The 19,638-nt window shown below is 43.0% G+C and overlaps 1 protein-coding gene across 4 annotated transcripts in view; it reads right to left on the bottom strand.

The window, feature by feature from the left end:
• LOC109864431 (septin-5) overlaps positions 1 to 19,638 on the bottom strand; it is a 28,425-nt gene that overhangs the window by 862 nt on the left and 7,925 nt on the right. Inside the window, exons 1-11 of one of the 4 annotated variants that reach the window (XM_031797333.1) lie at positions 17,325 to 17,592; positions 17,006 to 17,013; positions 10,271 to 10,672; positions 8,169 to 8,265; positions 6,253 to 6,339; positions 5,937 to 6,060; positions 3,523 to 3,657; positions 3,260 to 3,377; positions 665 to 766; positions 450 to 546; positions 12 to 174 (exon numbers count right to left, since the gene is read on the bottom strand). In XM_031797333.1, coding sequence (XP_031653193.1) covers positions 12 to 174; positions 450 to 546; positions 665 to 766; positions 3,260 to 3,377; positions 3,523 to 3,657; positions 5,937 to 6,060; positions 6,253 to 6,339; positions 8,169 to 8,265; positions 10,271 to 10,672; positions 17,006 to 17,013; positions 17,325 to 17,373 — 1,382 coding nt within the window. In that variant the 5' untranslated portion in view covers positions 17,374 to 17,592. Of the gene's footprint in view, positions 1 to 11; positions 175 to 449; positions 547 to 664; positions 767 to 3,259; positions 3,378 to 3,522; positions 3,658 to 5,936; positions 6,061 to 6,252; positions 6,340 to 8,168; positions 8,266 to 10,270; positions 10,673 to 16,628; positions 16,733 to 17,005; positions 17,014 to 17,324; positions 17,603 to 19,638 lie in introns of those variants that run through there. The other 3 variants (XM_020452219.2, XM_031797334.1, XM_031797335.1) reach the window with 3 other exon arrangements.

The raw sequence follows: 19,638 nt of genomic DNA, 5'->3' as shown, positions 1-19,638 counted from the left end.
GTAGTACCAACCTGCGTTTCCTCTCCTGCACCACCATGCGTGTCATGTTCTGTATACACTGTGCTCTGTAGTTCTCGTAGTGTGTCTCTCTGGTGACATCCTTCAGGTCCTGCATGTGAGTTTTCACCAACATGTTCCTCAGCAGCAGGAAATCACTGTGGGCCGGGTCCTCCACTGACAACACAACACTGCTATTAGGTCAGTGTGTTTTCACAGAAAGACATTTAGGCTGGAATTCAATCGAAGGTAGTACACTGTCGACAAGTCATTTCCTTGTAGTTCGCGGAGATTGCATTCACGGTAATCTGTGCGAATGTGTATTTTTTACAGGCAAGCTCAGTGAGGCCCAACTCTGCTGTTCACCATAGCGAGGAAAGTTCAGTTGTGTGTGTGTGTGTGTGTGTGTGAGTTCTGTAGTGTAAACGTGAAGGTGTGCCTGTGCAGCGTACCTTCCACTACACCCCAGGGGTAGAGCCGACCTCTGAACTTGCGTCCTTTACTCTCAACCTGGATGTTACTGCCTATTACAGCAAAAGGAATACTGTCCTAGAGAGAGAGAGAGATCAAGGTTTTCATGGTTAAGCCATGTGGTCAGTGCTATATGCAATGGACAAAACATACAGATGCCCTAATAGCCCTCTATCCTCCCCAGGTCTGAAGTCACCTTGAGCAGCTGCTCCTGCTGTTTAAACTCCTCATCTTCATCAAATTCACAGTCTGGGAACTGGTAGATGTTGATGCCAAACTTCTCCATCTCCTCTCGGATCTACACAGGCACATGCATACAGTATTCACACCCCTTGACCTTTTCCACGATGTTGTGTTACAGACAGAATTTAAAATGGATTCAATTGCATCCATAATGTCAAATAGATTTTTTTGTCTTGCTTTTTACAAATGAATAACATAATAAAAAGCGGAAATGTTTTGAGTCAATAAGTATTCAACCCCTTTGTTAAGAAAACCTAAATAAGTTCAGGAATAAAAATGTGCTTAACAAGTCACAATAATTTGTATCATGTTTGCAACAAGGCACTAAAGAAATACTGCAAAAAAAATTCTGTTGTATTGGATTTACCTTAAACACAACACATTACCGAGTATCAATCTCCATATATTCAAGCATAATGGTGGCTGCATCATGTTATGGGTATGCTTGTAATCGTTAAGGACAGGGTAATTTTTCAGGATAAAAAAATAAATGAAGTTTAGCACAGGCAAATTCCTAGAGAAACAGACAGTGAAGAGATTAATTCGCCATTCAGCAGGACAATAACCTACTACACAAGGCCAAATCTACACGAGTTGCTTACCAAGAAGACAGTTTTGACTTAAATCTGCTTGAAAATCTATGGAAAGATCTGAAAATGGTTGTCTAGCAATGATATACAACCAATTTGACAGAGCTGAAGAATTTTGAAAAGAATAATGGGTAAATATTGTACATTCCAGGTGTGTTAAGCTCTTAGAGACTTACCCAGAAAGACTCTCAGATGTAATCACTGCTAAAGGTAATTCTGTACTTACTCAAGGATGTTGAATACTTATCTAATCAAGATGTTTTATTTTTCATATTCTTTTTTTTTTTTTTTTACAAATGTTAAAAATGTTCTTCCATGTTGAGAGTAATTTGTGTAGATTGAAAAATTAAAAAGACAAATCCATTTGAATCCCATTTTGCACCCCAACATTAGAGCACAGGGCAAGTATATACCCCAACATTATATCACAGGGCAAGTATATACCCCAACATTATAGCACAGGGCAAGTATATACCCCAACATTATAGCACAGGGCAAGTATATACCCCAACAGTATAGCACAGGGCAAGTATATACCCCAACAGTATAGCACAGGGCAAGTATATACCCCAACAGTATAGCACAGGGCAAGTACACTGCTCAAAAAAATAAAGGGAACACTTAAACAACACAATGTAACTCCAAGTCAATCACACTTCTGTGAAATCAAACTGTCCACTTAGGAAGCAACATTGATTGACAATAAATTTCACATGCTGTTGTGCAAATGGAATAGACAACAGGTGGAAATTATAGGCAATTAGCAAGACACCCCCAATAAAGGAGTGGTTCTGCGGGTGATGACCACAGACCACTTCTCAGTTCCTATGCTTCCTGGCTGATGTTTTGGTCACTTTGAATGCTGGCGGTGCTTTCACTCTAGTGGTAGCATGAGATGGAGTCTACAACCCACACAAGTCTACAACTCCATAAGGGTGTTATGAGGGCCCGACGTCCACAGGTTGGGGTTGTGCTTACAGCCCAATGTGACAGACGTGACAGAGTCTGGAGACGCAGTGGAGAACGTTCTGCTGCCTGCAACAGTCATGGTGTGGGGTGGCATTTCTTTGGGGGGCCGCACAGCCCTCCATGTGCTCGCCAGAGGTAGCCTGACTGCCATTAGGTACCAAGATGAGATCCTCAGACCCCTTGTGAGACCATATGCTGGTGCGGTTGGCCCTGGGTTCTTCCTAATGCAAGACAATGCCAGACCTCATGTGGCTGGAGTGTGTCAGCAGTTCCTGCAAGAGGAAGGCATTGATGCTATGGACTGGCCCGCCCGTTCCCCAGACCTAAATCCAATTGAGCACATCTGGGACATCATGTCTCGCTCCATCCACCAATGCCACGTTGCACAACAGACTGTCCAGGAGTTGGCAGATGCTTTAGTCCAGGTCTGAGAGGAGATCCCTCAGGAGACCATCCGCCACCTCATCAGGAGCATGCCCAGGCGTTTTAGGGAGGCCACACACACTACTGAGCCTCATTTTGACTTGTTTTAAGGACATTACATCAAAGTTGGATCAGCCTGTAGTGTGGTTTTCCACTTTAATTTTTTGAGTGCGACTCCAAATCCAGACCTCCATGGGTTGATACATTTGATTTCCATTGATAACTTTTGTGTGATTTTGTTGTCAGCACATTCAACTATGTAAAGAAAAAACTATTTAGGAAGAATATTTCATTAATTCAGATCTAGGATGTGTTATTTTAGTGTTCCCTTTATTTTTTTGAGCAGTGTATATACCCCAACATTATAGCACAGGGCAAGTATATACCCCACCATTATAGCACAGGGCAAGTATATACCCCACCATTATAGCACAGGGCAAGTATATACCCCAATATTATAGAACAGATATAGATTCCAGAAATTCTGTAGCACAGATAGGAATATCAGGTAAAATTAGCACTGGTAAAGATAATTAAAGATTACCATAGCACAGTTAGTCTCTTACCTTCATCTTCTTCCTGCGGACCTCAGTGGGTGTGAGGCTGTCAGCTTTGGCCAGAACAGGGACTATGTTCACCTTGTCATGCAGAGCCCTCATACATTCCACATCCAACGGCCGCAGACTGGAGAGTCACACACACACACAGACAAAATTATTAAAATAATCGTGGAAAAGCAGGTTTACTGTGAAAGAACTGTGTGTATCTATCTCATACTTGTGTCGAGAGAGAGAAAAAAAAAATATGTATTGTGTGTGTAGTCTGGTACCCATGTCCGAAGGGAGAGATGAAGTAGAGGCAGCAGTGGACTCTGTTATCCTGGATGTTCTTTCTGTTCAGGCCGCTCTCGTCTCTGAAGTACTGCTCAAACTGCTGGTCAATGTAGTCCTCTATCTCTTTCCAGCTATAAAGAGCACAAACACCACTCAGAGGAAACTACAAACATGGTGGATCAACATGATGATAGATGTACACTCTCCACTATAGCTCCACTCTGCAAAGTGACGTTTCCTACAAAAATCACGGTAGTGGGGCATAGAAGCAATCTTTACCCATTGAAAGTAGTCAAGCCAAGCCCGAATTCAAGAAATAACAACACGCATAGTTAAAAGCATTTCTTCAATTATAGCTCCCGTCCAAATGTTGTGAATGATATACAGTAAACACACATACACAAGTATACAGTGGGGCAAAAAAGGATTTAGTGAGCCACCAATTGTGCAAGTTCTCCCACTTAAAAAGATGAGAGAGGCCTGTAATTTTCATCATAGGTACAATTCAAATATGACAGACAAAATGAGAAAAGAAAATCCAGAAAATCACATTGTAGGATTTTTAATGAATTTATTTGCAAATTATGGTGGAAAATAAGTATTTGGTCACCTACAAACAAGCAAGATTTCTGGCTCTCACAGACCTGTAACTTCTTCTTTAAGAGGCTCCTCTGTCCTCCACTCGTTACCTGTATTAATGGCACCTGTTTGAACATGTTATCAGTATAAAAGACACCTGTCCACAACCTCAAACAGTCACACTCCAAACTCCACTATGGCCAAGACCAAAGAGCTGTCAAAGGACACCAGAAACAAAATTGTAGACCTGCACCAGGCTGGGAAGACTGAATCTGCAATAGGTAACTAGCTTGGTTTGAAGAAATCACCTGTAGGAGCAATTATTAGGAAATGGAGGACATACAAGACCACTGGTAATCTCCCTCGATCTGGGGCTCCATGCAAGATCTCACCCCGTGGGGTCAAAATGATCACAAGAACGGTGAGCAAAAATCCCAGAACAAAACTGGGGGATCTAGTGAATGACCTGCAGAGAGCTGGGACCAAAGTAACAAAGCCTACCATCACTAACACACTACCCCACCAGGGACTCAAATCCTGCAGTGCCAGACGTGTCCCCCTGCTAAAGCCAGTACATGTCCAGGCCCGTCTAAAGTTTGCTGGAGAGCATGTGGATGATCCAGAAGAAGATTGGGAGAATGTCATATGGCCAGATGAAACCAAAATAGAACTTTTTGGTAAAAACTCAACTCATCGTGTTTGGAGGACAAAGAATGCTGAGTTGCATCCAAAGAACACCATACCTACTGTGAGGCATGGGGGTGGAAACATCATGCTTTGGGGCTGTTTTCTGCAAAGGGACCAGGACGACAGATCCGTGTAAAGGAAAGAATGAATGGGGCCATGTATCGTAAGATTTTGAGTGAAAACCTCATTCCATCAGCAAGGGCATTGAAGATGATACGTGGCTGGGTCTTTCAGCATAACAATGATCCCAACACACCGCCCGGGCAACGAAGGAGTGGCTTTGTAAGAAGCATTTCAAGGTCCTGGAATGGCCTGGCCAGTCTCCAGATCTCAACCCCATAGAAAATCTTTGGAGGGAGTTGAAAGTCCATGTTGCCCAGCAACAGCCCCAAAACATCACTGCTCTAGAGGAGATCTGCATGGAGGAATGGGCCAAAATACCAGCAACAGTGTGTGAAAACCTTGAAGACATAAAAACATTTGACCTCTGTCATTGCCAACAAAGGGTATATAACAAAGTATTGAGATAAACTTTTGTTATTGACCAAATACTTATTTTCCACCATAGGTTGCAAATAAAATCATTAAAAATCCTACAATGTGATTTTCTGGATTTTTTCTCTCTCATTTAGTCTGTCATAGTTGAAATGTACCTATGATTAAAATTACAGGCCTCTCTCATATTTTTAAGTGGGAGAACTTGCACAATTGGTGGCTGACTAAATACTTTTTTGCCCCACTGTATATGTCATAGTTACCAGTCAACTCCATTACACTCAAGTTACTTAACCAGTGAATGCTAGCTAATCTACCAGTCTGTATTAATGAGTGTTAGCACAACCTGCACACGTAAATGTATATTTTTAAGGGGTATGCAGCAGGTTGATAACAATGTCACCAAAGTATTCTGTATTAGATATTTCAAACAGCTAATGAGTATTTAATTTAAAAGTAGGAACAAGATTTAACAAGACAACCTTGGGACTAATGTGACTTGGTGCCAACAGGCAGATGAGGGATTTCTTTTTACATCTGTGCCCCCAGTAGAGGGGCGTGGCCACTGAATCGTCATTCCATGAGGGACTATTGATAGCAGCAAATCATCATGAGATAGTCATGATTCCAGCCTAGATAACCCATGTACCTCTCTGTGTTGTTGACAGCGTCACCAAACCCTGGTGTATCTACGATGGAGAGTCTGAGTCTGACCCCCTTCTCCTCGATACCCACGGTGTGTTTGGTGATGAACACTGTTTGCACGATCCGCTCTACACACACACACACACACACACACACACACACACACACACACACAAAGGCAATCTTGAAGATCAGGGTTGTAATAGAAGAGGCAAATAATTCCAAAAAGGACACAACTTGCTGTTATAGCAAAACAATAATAGTAGTTAATAGCAACGGACACATTGAGAAATGAGTTTCTGACAATATTTCTGTCTCACCCTCTGCATTCAGCACCTTCCTGTTGTTGTAGAGGTCTGTAAGGTACAGACTGTTGACCAGAGTGGATTTACCCAGACCAGACTCTCCTAGAGAAAGAAGGCAAGTCAGTCATTCTTCTATCTTCGAAAGCCAAGTCAACAAACAGGTCACTGACCATCTCGAATCCCACCGTACCTTCTCCGCTGTGCAATCTGGTTTCCGAGCCGGTCATGGGTGCACCTCAGCCACACTCAAGGTACTAAACGATATCATAACCGCCATCGATAAAAGACAGTACTGTGCAGCCGTCTTCATCGACCTTGCCAAGGCTTTCGACTCTGTCAATCACCATATTCTTATCGGCAGACTCAGTAGCCTCGGTTTTTCGGATGACTGCCTTGCCTGGTTCACCAATTACTTTGCAGACAGAGTTCAGTGTGTCAAATCGGAGGGCATGCTGTCCGGTCCTCTGGCAGTCTCTATGGGGGTGTCACAGGGTTCAATTCTCGGGCCGACTCTTTTCCCTGTGTATATCAATGATGTTGCTCTTGCTGCGGGCGATTCCCTGATCCACCTCTACGCAGACGACACCATTCTATATACATTCGGCCCGTCTTTGGACACTGTGCTATCTAACCTCCAAACAAGCTTCAATGCCATACAACACTCCTTCCGTGGCCTCAAACTGCTCTTAAACGCTAGTAAAACCAAATGCATGCTTTTCAACCGGTCGCTGCCTGCACCCGCATGCCCGACTAGCATCACCACCCTGGATGGTTCCGACCTAGAATATGTGGACGTCTATAAGTACCTAGGTGTCTGGCTAGACTGCAAACTCTCCTTTCAGACTCATATCAAACATCTCCAATCGAAAATCAAATCAAGAGTCGGCTTTCTATTCCGCAACAAAGCCTCCTTCACTCACGCCGCCAAGCTTACCCTAGTAAAACTGACTATCCTACCGATCCTCGACTTCGGCGATGTCATCTACAAAATGGCTTCCAACACTCTACTCAGCAAACTGGATGCAGTCTATCACAGTGCCATCCGTTTTGTCACTAAAGCACCTTATACCACCCACCACTGCGACTTGTATGCTCTAGTCGGCTGGCCCTCGCTACATATTCGTCGCCAGACCCACTGGCTCCAGGTCATCTACAAGTCCATGCTAGGTAAAGCTCCGCCTTATCTCAGCTCACTGGTCACGATGGCAACACCCATCCGTAGCACGCGCTCCAGCAGGTGTATCTCACTGATCATCCCTAAAGCCAACACCTCATTTGGCCGCCTTTCGTTCCAGTACTCTGCTGCCTGTGACTGGAACGAATTGCAAAAATCGCTGAAGTTGGAGGCTTTTATCTCCCTCACCAACTTCAAACATCAGCTATCTGAGCGGCTAACCGATCGCTGCAGCTGTACATAGTCTATTGGTAAATAGCCCACCCTTTTCACCTACCTCATCCCCATACTGTTTTTATTTATTTACTTTTCTGCTCTTTTGCACACCAATATCTCTACCTGTACATGACCATCTGATCATTCATCACTCCAGTGTTAATCTGCAAAATTGTAATTATTTGCCTACCTCCTCATGCCTTTTGCACACATTGTATATGGACCCCCCCTTTGTTTTTCTACTGTGTTATTGACTTGTTAATTGTTTACTCCATGTGTAACTCTTTGTTGTATGCTCACACTGCTATGCTTTATCTTGGCCAGGTCGCAGTTGCAAATGAGAACTTGTTCTCAACTAGCCTACCTGGTTAAATAAAGGTTAAATAAAAATAAATAAATAAATAAAATAAAATAAATATCTACTTTTTTCTGCACAAATAAATGTTGGGCAAAGTTCACCTCAATAAAACTTTATTTGGAATAGATTATTTTCTGTCTATAATTCATTTCAGTAGTAATCTGAGTAATTTAGATGTCTCACCTGCTACCATGAGGGTGAAGGCAAAACCCTTTTTGACTGACTTCCTGTGTACCTGGTTGGGTAGAGTGGCAAAGCCCACATACTCCCTGTCCATGTCCTGTAGGGAAGACAGAAGACGGGACATAAAAACACACTGTTTGCAAATGTATTAAATGAAATACAGAAATATCTCACTTACATATACTGCTGTTCAAAAGTTTAGCGTCACTTAGAAATGTCCTTGTTTTTGAAAGAAAAGCACATTTTTTGTCCATTAAAATTACATTAAATTGATCAGAAACACAGTGTAGACATTGTTAATGTTGTAAATGACAAATGTAGCTGGAAACGGCAGATTTTTTATGGAATATCTACATAGGTGTACAGAGGCCCATTATCAGCAACCATCACTCCTGTATCCAATGGCACATTGTGTGAGCTAATCCAGGTTTATAATTTTAAAAGGCTAACTTGATCAGTAGAAAACCCTTTTGCAATTATGTTAGCACAGCTGAAAACTGCAAGTTGAGTATCTGGAGCATGAGCATTTGTGGGTTGGATTACAGGCTCAAAATGGCCAGAAACAAAGAACTTTCTTCTGAAACTCATCAGTCTATTCTTGTCCTGAGAAATGAAGGCTATTCCATGTGAGAAATTGCCAAGAAACTGAAGATCTTGTACAACGCTGTGTACTACTCCCTTCACAGAACAGCGCAAACTGGCTCTGACCAGAATAGAAAGAGGAGTGGGAGGCCCCGGTGCACAACTGAGCAAGAGGACAAGTACATTAGTGTCTATTTTGAGAATCAGAAGCCTCACAAGTCCTGAACTGGCAGCTTCATTAAATAGTACCCGCAAAACACCCGTCTCCACGACAACAGTGAAGAGGCAACCCTGGGACGCTGGCCTTCTAGGTAGAGTTCCTCTGTCCAGTGTCTGTTCTTTTGCCCATCTTAATATTTTCTTTTATTGGCCAGTCTGAGAAATTGCTTTTTTGTTTGCAACTCTGCCGAGAAGGCCAGCATCCCGAAGTCGCTCTCTCAGTACTTTGCTCCGTTCGTCTTTCCCCTCGATCCTGACTAGTCTCCCAGTCCCTGCCGCTGAAAATCGCCCCCACAGGATGATGCTGCCACTACCATGCTTCACCCAGACGTGACATTTGGCATTCAGGCCAAAGAGTTCAATCTTGGTTTCATCAGACCAGAGAATCTTGTTTCTCATGGTCAGAGTCCTTTAGGTGGATTTTGGCAAACTCTAAGTGGGCTGTCATGTGCCTTTTACTTCTGGCTACTCTTCCATAATGGCCTGATTGGTGGAGTTCTGGAAGGTTCTCCCATCTCCACAGAGGAACTCTGGAGCTCTGTCAGAGTAACCATCTGGTTCTTGGTCACCTCCCTTCTACCCCGATTGCTCAGTTTGGTCAGGTGGCCAGCTCTAGGAAGAGTCTTAGTGGTTCCAACCTTCTTCCATTTAAGAATGATGGAGGCCACTGTGTTCTTGGGGACCTTCAATGCTGCAGATATTTTTTGGTACCCTTCCCCAGATCTGTGCCGACACATTCCTGTCCAGGAGCTCTACGGTCATTTCCTTCGACCTCATGGCCTGGTTTTTGCTCTGACATGCACCGTCAACCGTGGAACCTTTTATAAAGACAGGTGTGTGCCTTTCCAAATCATGTCCAATCAATTGAATTTACCACAGGTGGACTCCAATCAAGTTGTAGAAACAGCTCAAGGATGATCAATGGAAACAGGATGCACCGGAGCTCAATTTAGAGTCTTCATAGCAAAAGGGTCTAAATACTTATGTAAATAAAGGTATGTTTATTTGTAATACATTTGCAAACCTGTGTTCACTTGTGTGTAGATTGTTTTCCTCCTCAATGTAATATATTTTAGAATAAGGCTGTTATATAACAAAATGTGGAAAAAGTCAAGGGTCTGAATACTTTCCTGTAGTGCACTGTAGTTTCACATTATAAAAGATGCTTATTAGTCACTACATCATTAGATACAAATGCTATCACACTTCTGCACACTCTTCTTGAAGTTTTCATAATGATTCTAGCACTACATCTGTGCACACATAGGTCTCACTCACACACGTATCCACACCTCACCCACCTCTGCAGAGTCGTAAGGGTCAAAGTGTCCCCAGGGGCTGCGTGGTCGGGACTGAGGGGAGGAGTCCATGGACCGCGACCCCATAGAGGTCAGCTGGTACTTCCTCAACTTCAGCGGCTCAAACTCTCCCTCCAGGGGGGCACGTTTGGTCCTGGGGGGGGTGAAGGGAGGGGGGCCACTAGGGGAGGGCCGAGAAAGCAGGGGTGTCCCTCCTGGGGTGTGAGGGGATCGCCCCATCTCAAGCCCAGTTCCTTCTGGTTCTCGGTCAACGACAGGTGTGTGGCATCCCGGAGTCGTGTTTTGGTCCACAGATGCACCCCGGGGTGGGGGGGTGGGGGGAAGGTCTCTCATGGTGTAGGCCAGCTCTGCATCCTCTGGCTCCTCAATAGACAGACTGGACAACTGGGGGAGGAGGGGGTTATAAAGCCAAATATCAATCATATAGCCTTCTTACTTGTCTGAAAGTGCTTAACAAATACCGGCCTAGACACTGAAGCGCAAACAAAGCAGAAACATAGTGGAGGAGGGAAACTAGGATATATACCCGCAGAACAGATTGTCCACCACATTACTAACATCTGTCTCGTCATTTCATGTTGAAGGACATGAGTAAAGGAAGCCTCTTGTGCTGAATGCAGGGCTTCGTAAGGAAGAATCAGCTCAGACTGTCTGATCAACAGGCCCGTCTACCTTCTCACACTAGTTAACCATAGAATTGCCCTACTTCACACCTTAAACAGCGTGTTTCACTCTGGGATCGATAGGTGGTAAATTTGCAAAGTCTGAGGTAAACACTGACCCAATTAGGTGAAACACGGGGGTCCTGTGCTGACACAACATAAACAATGTAAACTGCTGTGTACCCTACTGTCGGTTGGATTCCACATGACACAATGTGCAAATTCACCAACTACCGACTGACCCAAAACAACAAGCAATTTGGAACACTTTAATTCAGAACGACAGACGTAAAAGTAGTAAGTGGACATCTGTATGTAAACTGCATTTTGAGGGGGTGCCAGGACACACGACCAGAATATGTCAACAATATTTCCTTGATCCAAGGAATGGCCTGACATAATCAAAACACACAACCTGACCTACCCGAATGCACAAATTCCCCTGAATGAACCCCAACTTGCACCATTGACTGTAAGAGGTCTTTGGAAGAAACCAGCTGCGTCCAGACGAAGAGGACCATCATCTGCTTGCTAGCTAAGTTAGCTTGACGCATGCTGTTGTTAATTAGCTTGCTAGTTAACAGATCTTCTGTAGCTAACCAGGTTGCTTACGGTGCTCTTCTGGCAGCCAACAATAATATTAAAACAAGCATAATGAAGAGGATGTTTCCGCTTTATTCAGCCCATACGTGCATGTGGATTGTGCCTGGCTTTATCTATGTAGCGGTCTTACAAGGCACAGCTTCATAGCTAGCTAAAGCCACAATCTGGTATTGGGCTATCCTACAAACAAAACAATTAAGAGTAGAGACACTGTTCAAAACCATTTATTTTTTATTTTTATCAAGTGTTGAGTAATGGCCAAGAACTGCAAGAGAATGATTAGGTAACTAGCTAGGTACACCTAAAATAACAGGCTTATAAATAACTAGGCTATTCTAGTCCACACATTCCAATATGGTGACTTACCTTTCGAGTAGTTTGTGAGCAAAGAGAGGCTGTTATCTAATTGTGACATAAAGAAAACTGTCTAGGGCAGGGATGCGTGGTCCCCACTTTGAAGGCCCTCGGATCAATCCCCATCCACTTTTTATTTATTTTTAGGAACTCGGTCTAGGTCTCAACTACTTTTGCGAGTTAGGATAGTGCATTAGCGGTTCTCTTGTCAGGTCAGTCACTGATAGTCTTTTAGATTAGATAGTTTAGCGGCCAGCTAATTTGGCAAAATTGTTATCATGGTTAAATTACCAGCCGGGCCCAGTCTGAGGTCCTGAGCGCTCTGGAGCAGGTTGTCATCAAGGAGCTCTCTGTACTTTGCTCTGTCCCTTGATCAAAAACTGAAAGGCAGCTCAGCAAGGATGAAGCCACTCAGCAAGGATGAAGCCAAATTCACCCAACTTATTGTGGGAAGCTTGTGGAAGGTTACACAAAGTGTTTGACCCAAGTTAAACAATTTAAAGGCAATGCTACCAAATACTAATTGACAATTTAAAGGCAATGCTACCAAATACTAATTGACAATTTAAAGGCAATGCTACCAAATACTAATTGAGTGTATGTAAACTTCTGACCCACCTGGAATGGTCATGCGTCCACCAATACACAACCCAACCAAGCCGCACTGCTTCTTAACACAGCGCGCATCCAACCCGGAAGCCAGCCGCGCCGGAGGAAACACCGTGCACCTGGCCACCTTGGTTAGCGCACACTGCGCCCAGCCCGCCACAGGAGTCGCTGGTGCGCGATGAGACAAGGACACCCCTACCGACCAATTGGCCCCTAGGCGGTCGGTTACGACAGAGCCTGGGCGCGAACCCAGGGACTCTGATGGCACAGCTGGCGCTGCAGTACAGCGCCCTTAACCACTGCGCCACCCGGGAGGCCCCGACATTTAACATTCTTAAAATAAAGTGGTGATCCTAACTGACCTAAAACAGGGAATTTTTTACTTGGATTAAATGTCAGGAATTGAGAAACTGAGTTTAAATGTATTTGGTTGAGGTGTATGTAAACTTCCGACTTCAACTGTATTCGTGTATGTGTGTGTGTGATATATATATATATATATATATATAAAAATACTCAGCAACAAAAGAAACGTCCCTTTTTCAGGACACGGTCTTTCAAAGATCATTTGTAAAAATCCAAATAACTTCAGTTCTTTATTGTAAAGGGTTTAAACACTAATTCCCATGCTTGTTCAATGAACCATAAACAATTAATGAACATGCACCTGTGCAATGGTCATTAAGACACTAACAGCTTACAGACGGTAGGCAATTAAAGGTCACAGTTCTGAAAACTTAGGACACTAAAGAGGCCTTTCTACTACTCATCTGTGTGAACGTGCCTTAGGCATGCTGCAAGGAGGCATGAGGACTGCAGATGTGGCCAGGGAAATAAATTGCAATGTTCGTACTGTGAGATGCCTAAGACAGCGATACAGGGAGACAGGACAGACAGCTGATCGTCCTCGCAGTGGCATAGCACGTGTAACAACACCTGCACAGGATCGGTACATCCGAACATCAAACCTGCGGGACAGGTACAGGATGGCAACAACAACTGCCCGAGTTACACCAGGAACACACAATTCAACCAACAGTGCTCGGACTGTCCGCAATAGGCTGAGAGAGGCTGGACTGAGGGCTTGTAGGCCTGTTGTAAAGCAGGTCCTCACCAGGCATCACCGGCAACAATGTCGCCTATGGGCACAAACCCACCGTCGCTGGACCAGACAGCACTGGCATAAAGTGCTCTTCACTGACAAGTCGCGGTTTTGTCTCACCAGGGGTGATGGTTGGATTTGCGTTTATCGTCGAAGGAATGAGCATTACACCGATGCCTGTACTCTGGAGCGGGGTCGAATTGGAGGTGGAGGGTCCGTCATGATCTGGGGCGGTGTGTCACAGCATCATCAGACTGAGCTCGTTGCCATTGCAGGCAATCTCAACGCTGTGCTTTACAGGGAAGACATCCTCCTCCCTCAAGTGGTACTCTTCCTGCAGGCTCATCCTGACATGACCCTCCAGCATGACAATGCCACCAGCCATAGTGCTCATTCTATTCATGATTTCCTGCAAAACAGGAAAGTCAGTGTTCTGCCATGGCCAGCGAAGAGCCCGGATCTCAATCCCATTGAGCACGTCTGGGACCTGTTGGATCGGAGGGTGAGGGCTAGGGCCATTCCCCACCAGAAATGTCTGGGAACTTGCAGGTGCCTTGGTGGATGAGTGGGGTAACATCTCACAGCAAGAACTTGCAAATCTGGTGCAGTCCATGAGGAGGAGATGCACTGCAGTACTTATTGCAGGACTGTTACTTTTGATTTGGACCCCCCTTTGTTCAGGGACACATTATTACATTTTTGTTAGTCACATGTCTGTGGCACTTGTTCAGTTTATGTCTCAGTTGTTGAATCTTGTTTTGTTCATACAAATATTTACACATGTTAATTTTGCTGAAAATAAACACAGTTGACAATGAGAGAACGTTTCTTTTTTTGCTGATATATTTATTACCAGTCAAAAGTTTGGACTCACCTACTCATTCAAGGGTGTTTATTTTCTACATTGTACAATAATAGATAGAGAACAGATTAAAACTATGAAATAACATATGGAATCATGTATTACCCAAAAAAGTGTTAAACAAATCAAAACATATTTTAGATTCTTCAAAGTATCCACGCTTTGCTGATGACAGCTTTGCACACTCTTGGCTACTTTTCCTTCACTCATCCGAAACCATCTCAATTGGGTTGAGGTCGGGTGATCTGATGCAGCACTCCATCACTCTCCTCATTGGTCAAATAGCTCTTACAGCCTGGAGGTGTGTTTTGGGTCATTGTCCTGTTGAAAATCAAATAATTGTCCCACTAAGCCCAAACCAGATGGGATGGTGTATCACTGCAGAATGCTGTGGTAGCCATGCTGGTTAAGTGTGCCATGAATTCTAAATAAATTACAGACAGTATCACCGGCAAAGCACCATCACACCTCCTCCTCCATGCTGCACGGTGAGAACCACACGTGGAGATCATCCATTCACCTACTCTGCATCTCACAAAGACATGGCGGTTGGAACCAAAAATTTGGACTCATCAGACCAAAGGATAGATTTTCACCAGTATAATGCTATTGCTCGTGTTTCTTGGCCCAAGCAAGTCTTATTAGTGTCTTTAAGTAGTGGTATCTCTAGGTCTTCCTTTCCTGTGGTGGTCCTCATGAGAGCCAGTTTCATCATAGTGCTTGATGGTTTTTGCGACTGCACTTGAAGTAACTTTCAAAGTTCTTTACATTTTCCGCATTGACTATCCTTCACTGTCCTTTCTCCTTGTTTATTTGAGCTGTTCTTGCCATAATATGGATTGGTCTTTTACCAAATAGGGCCATCTTCTGAAAACTGTTTGGCTCAAACACATTAAGAAGGAAAGAAATTCCACACACTAACTTTTAACAAGGCACACCTGTTAATTGAAATGCATTCCAGGTGACTACCTCATGAAGCTGGTTGAGAGAATACCAAGAGTGTGCAAAGCTGTCAAGGCAAAGGGTGGCTACTTTGAAGTATCTCAAATAATAGTTTGATTTGTTTAACCGTTTTTTGGTTACTAACTGATACCATGTGTTATTTCATAGTTTTGATGTCTTCACTATTATTCTACAATGTAGAAAATAGTAAAAACAAAGAAAAATGCTGGAATGAGTAGGTGCATCCAAACTTTTGACTGGTATATTGTGTGTCATTATATATATACACACACACATTTATTTATTGTTGGACATAAGACTGTAAAAACACCAGGAAATGAGCTCCATATGATTTTATTTCAGAAATCTGTTCCCAAGTATTCCCACACATAATAAAGAGACACGTGATTGTGTACAAATGTAAGCAAGGTTGGAAATGTATGTTTTAGTCAAACATATGTTTGGGCTTCTTGCTGTCAATTTGCAGTCAACAAATGATTTGCAATTATGTTCCGGTTCCCCGACCATCTACTCAAGAAAAAAATTGGCCGTGGCTGAATCTAGTTGATGATCTCTGCTGTACAGACACAGTGATCGGAGATGATTTGCTCTCTGGACACCATTTGCCTTTCCAGCGCGAGGGCTGCTAATTGACAGCGCAAAAAAAACAAATTGTAATGCAAGGTTTTCGTTTTTTTTTTTTTTACAAAAATGTTTTGTGATCGACTAAGAATGCCTTGAAGATCGACCGGTCGATTGTGACCGGTTGGTTACCACTGTTCTAATCATTCTAATTCTATGGGCCCAATCCTACCCGTCACATCATATTACCCACAACCCACTACAACCGGCTTAACGCTAGGCTCTCTCTAATACGCTGATCTCCGGTAAGAGGATGGGGGGGTTGGAGACTTAGTCTAGCACACACACTTGTTTACCTACTACAGTACATTGTCACCTACAACAATTCTACAAATATAGATGGAACTAAAGGAATATATCTTAAACTCTTCTCCGTGTGTAGGGTTTTCAGCAATTACATTTGCCCACATTTGGCTCTGTGTAAACTACAATTTCGACACTATTTTAACGTTTAGAAACGTCAAATCAGCGCTTTCAATAAGGGTTTCCTAAACATATACTAATATGCCTCTTATCTTTCATTTAAGCGAGAAATAATATTTCAAATTAAAAAGAGACACTTACTGTAGCAGTTTTGCACAGATCCATACACCGTGTGTGCCTCCAGTTGAGAAACTACACTTCCCCCAGTTTGCTACACACAGGTGTTCAAAGCAGTTAGCTAATTAGCATAGGTGGGGGCCAGTCTTTCCCGAAAACAAGCCCTGTAAACATGGGGATCTGGCAATGTGGGAACACTAATCTTAACCCTATAAAAAAGGTGTGTAGTAATTTACCTTTAGTTGTTTTATCATTTCTTGCTGATATAAAAGATATATTCCTTACGTTTCCAAAACAGTACCGCAAGCAGTGCGAGTTATTAGAGGATGTGTTGGGCTCTTAATAAAGATACTATCGTTTATAGGCACTAAAGTCTATGAATGGGGTACTAAAGGTCCTACCTGGATGTCTGAACAGAGTGCAGAAGAAACCATAGGAGAGAGTATGGAGGACACAAGAAGTTATGGGAAGATAACATGCTGTTCAATCAATAAAGAGATTAATTGATCAATGTAAAACTGTCTGACCTGGCCAAACGGATATCAGAAAAGAAAAAAGACAGCAGAATAAACTAAATTATAGACCATCTATTGCACAAAAAACATCCAACATTACACCATAACTGCAAGTAAAAGTAGAAAATGTTAAATCAGGCTATTTAAAAAATATATTGCAGTTGCTATTTCAAAGGGCTATCCCATGACTGCACCCAGAATTTACCAGGTTTGAAGCTGCTACGTAACCTGACAGGCGACGACATGTGGTCCATGTTGCGGTGCAGTGCGCTGTCAGCTGGTCATCGGACGGCTAAGATCGCGTACCTTCGGTGTCTGTCAAAACAATCTCGCTCCGTCAATGACCGGATTTTGTTCCAACTTGGCCCTAAACCAGGGGTACGTTCAGTTTGCTTGAACGTTTGCTACGCTGCAGAACCGTTTGTACTTTGTACGTTTTCCCAAAACGTTCTTGAACAGACTTTGAGATGTGTGCGGGGGTGTGGCTTGCAGCAAAGAGTGACCCATTTAAAAGGGCAGCGGTGAATTTTGAACCCACAACCCAGCCCTTCCCCGTTTTTCATTCATCAGTTCACTTCAACACGCCTGGTCTTCCGGGTCGGTTAAATAACTAATATGAAGTGCCTGCACCACTCCAAGACCAGAGATGCCGAAATATCTGATTTCAGTGAGTTCAAGACAACTCTGAACTCTGAAAGAAATCTAGATCCGACTGGGGAGAAATTGTCATCCAACTTGGAATTCCAAGTCAGAAACTGAGGCATCTTTACTAACTAAATTATTGGGATCATCTGTTTACCACCAATGTTTGGAATACATTGAGCTCGTTGACAAAAACCATGGGATGCCTTTTCACACAGATACTTTGTCAAAGGTCCGGTCACTCCGGTGGGTCTGTGTTAGCTATGCAATTTTTATATTGAATATCATCTATTAATTTACTCTTATAGTATTTTAAGTAGCAGCTAAATGTCAGCCAGGGAAACTAATTGTTCTCACATACAGAATTTTCTGCATGACTGTGACACTCTATCTCAATTGTTAGGATGTTCTTGTGATCACAATATTCACGACAGTACTACTTATTATGTTCAAATAGAAAGATAATTAAATCATGTTTACTTTAAAAAGATGGGCCTGGCTTAGAATAGAACATTCAGTTTTCTGTCTGTGTGACACTGTTTACCGCAATTTTCTGGAACATCTTGTGACCAGAACTAGAGATTGAAATAAAGGTGTTTCTTTAAAAATACATTAATACAATACATTAAGGGAAAGGATCCACAGACACTGATTATCTTTCTGCACATCTCTTTACTTGTAATGCTGGCTGCCATGGTTAACAGAAACACAGGACATTCAGGGCAGGCGTTATGGGCTGGCCATGTAAAATATTGATCATTTATTTGACGAGGCGCGCCAACAGAAAGATGCATCAATCTCACATAAAGCATCCGAGCGAGCGAAACAGCGCCCCTCTGTCTCCGTATGTGTAGACCATGTATCTGATGCTGTCGGGACAAAAGGAGTATGGCATGTCACCTTTTTTGTCCAGACAGTATCAGATACATTGACTACATAAGACAGGGGTGTTGTTTCAGCAGAGAGGAAGAGGCGAAGCGAGACGGGTCAATCTCTCAAAAATCTGTCCTGAATATGCTCAATGTGTTTCGATAAAAACAATATGCAGACCTAAATTTGTCGACTGCATTACCGCCTTGTATCCATTATATATGGATCTCTGGTTTCAGCCATTTGCAAATTAGAAAGAAAAGTTGGCGGGTGCACTGCATTGTTCCCCTAAACCAAATGTATGTTTTTCCAAAACTATATAATTACTCCTGTCTAAATGAAATCATTTAAAATACTTAGCTACACAGGATCATTACCTTTCTTTTTTTTTTTGTTGCTGTGGATTGTTTCAAATCACAAGTGCATAGGCCTATGCAGTGGCGACCCGTCATTCAGGGCAGGTGGGGCTCAAAACAGGTGGGGCTCTGCATACAAACATGGTCTCTTTTTTACTTTCTTGAATAAGGGAGCTCTAAAATGCAGGTGTTTCAGCCTAGATCAGTGCTCTCTGTTGTGGGGCAACCAGCGGAAAATACAGAGTGTAGGGGTCGGTAATGTTCTCTAGTTGCGCCGTGATTGGCTCAGTGTTCTGTCACTCATAGGGACTGCGTCACAGCAAAATCTACAGTTATAACAAAAAAATCCAAGCCCCTTGGGTGCTGCCAGTTACATTAGAAGTGCCCCTCCAAGAATGCTCAAGGTCATTGGCACCAGATATGATTTAAAATCAGGTTATATCTACTGTAGCTTTCATTGGACTGATCATGTCAACATCATACTTTCAAAATCTTAGCTAGCAGTCATCATCATGAATCAAGTCAACAATCTACTGGCAAATCATTTTCATTCCTTGTCATATGAAGAGAAAGTATGAAGATAAAACGTATCGGTGCTCATCGGCCATTGGACATAACCATTACACAACAAGTTGGAAATCGCATATTCAA

This window comes from Oncorhynchus kisutch, linkage group LG19 (assembly GCF_002021735.2).
Source record: "Oncorhynchus kisutch isolate 150728-3 linkage group LG19, Okis_V2, whole genome shotgun sequence".
NCBI classification, from domain to species: Eukaryota; Metazoa; Chordata; class Actinopteri; order Salmoniformes; family Salmonidae; genus Oncorhynchus; species Oncorhynchus kisutch.
This window is presented reverse-complemented; position numbering and strand designations above follow the sequence as displayed.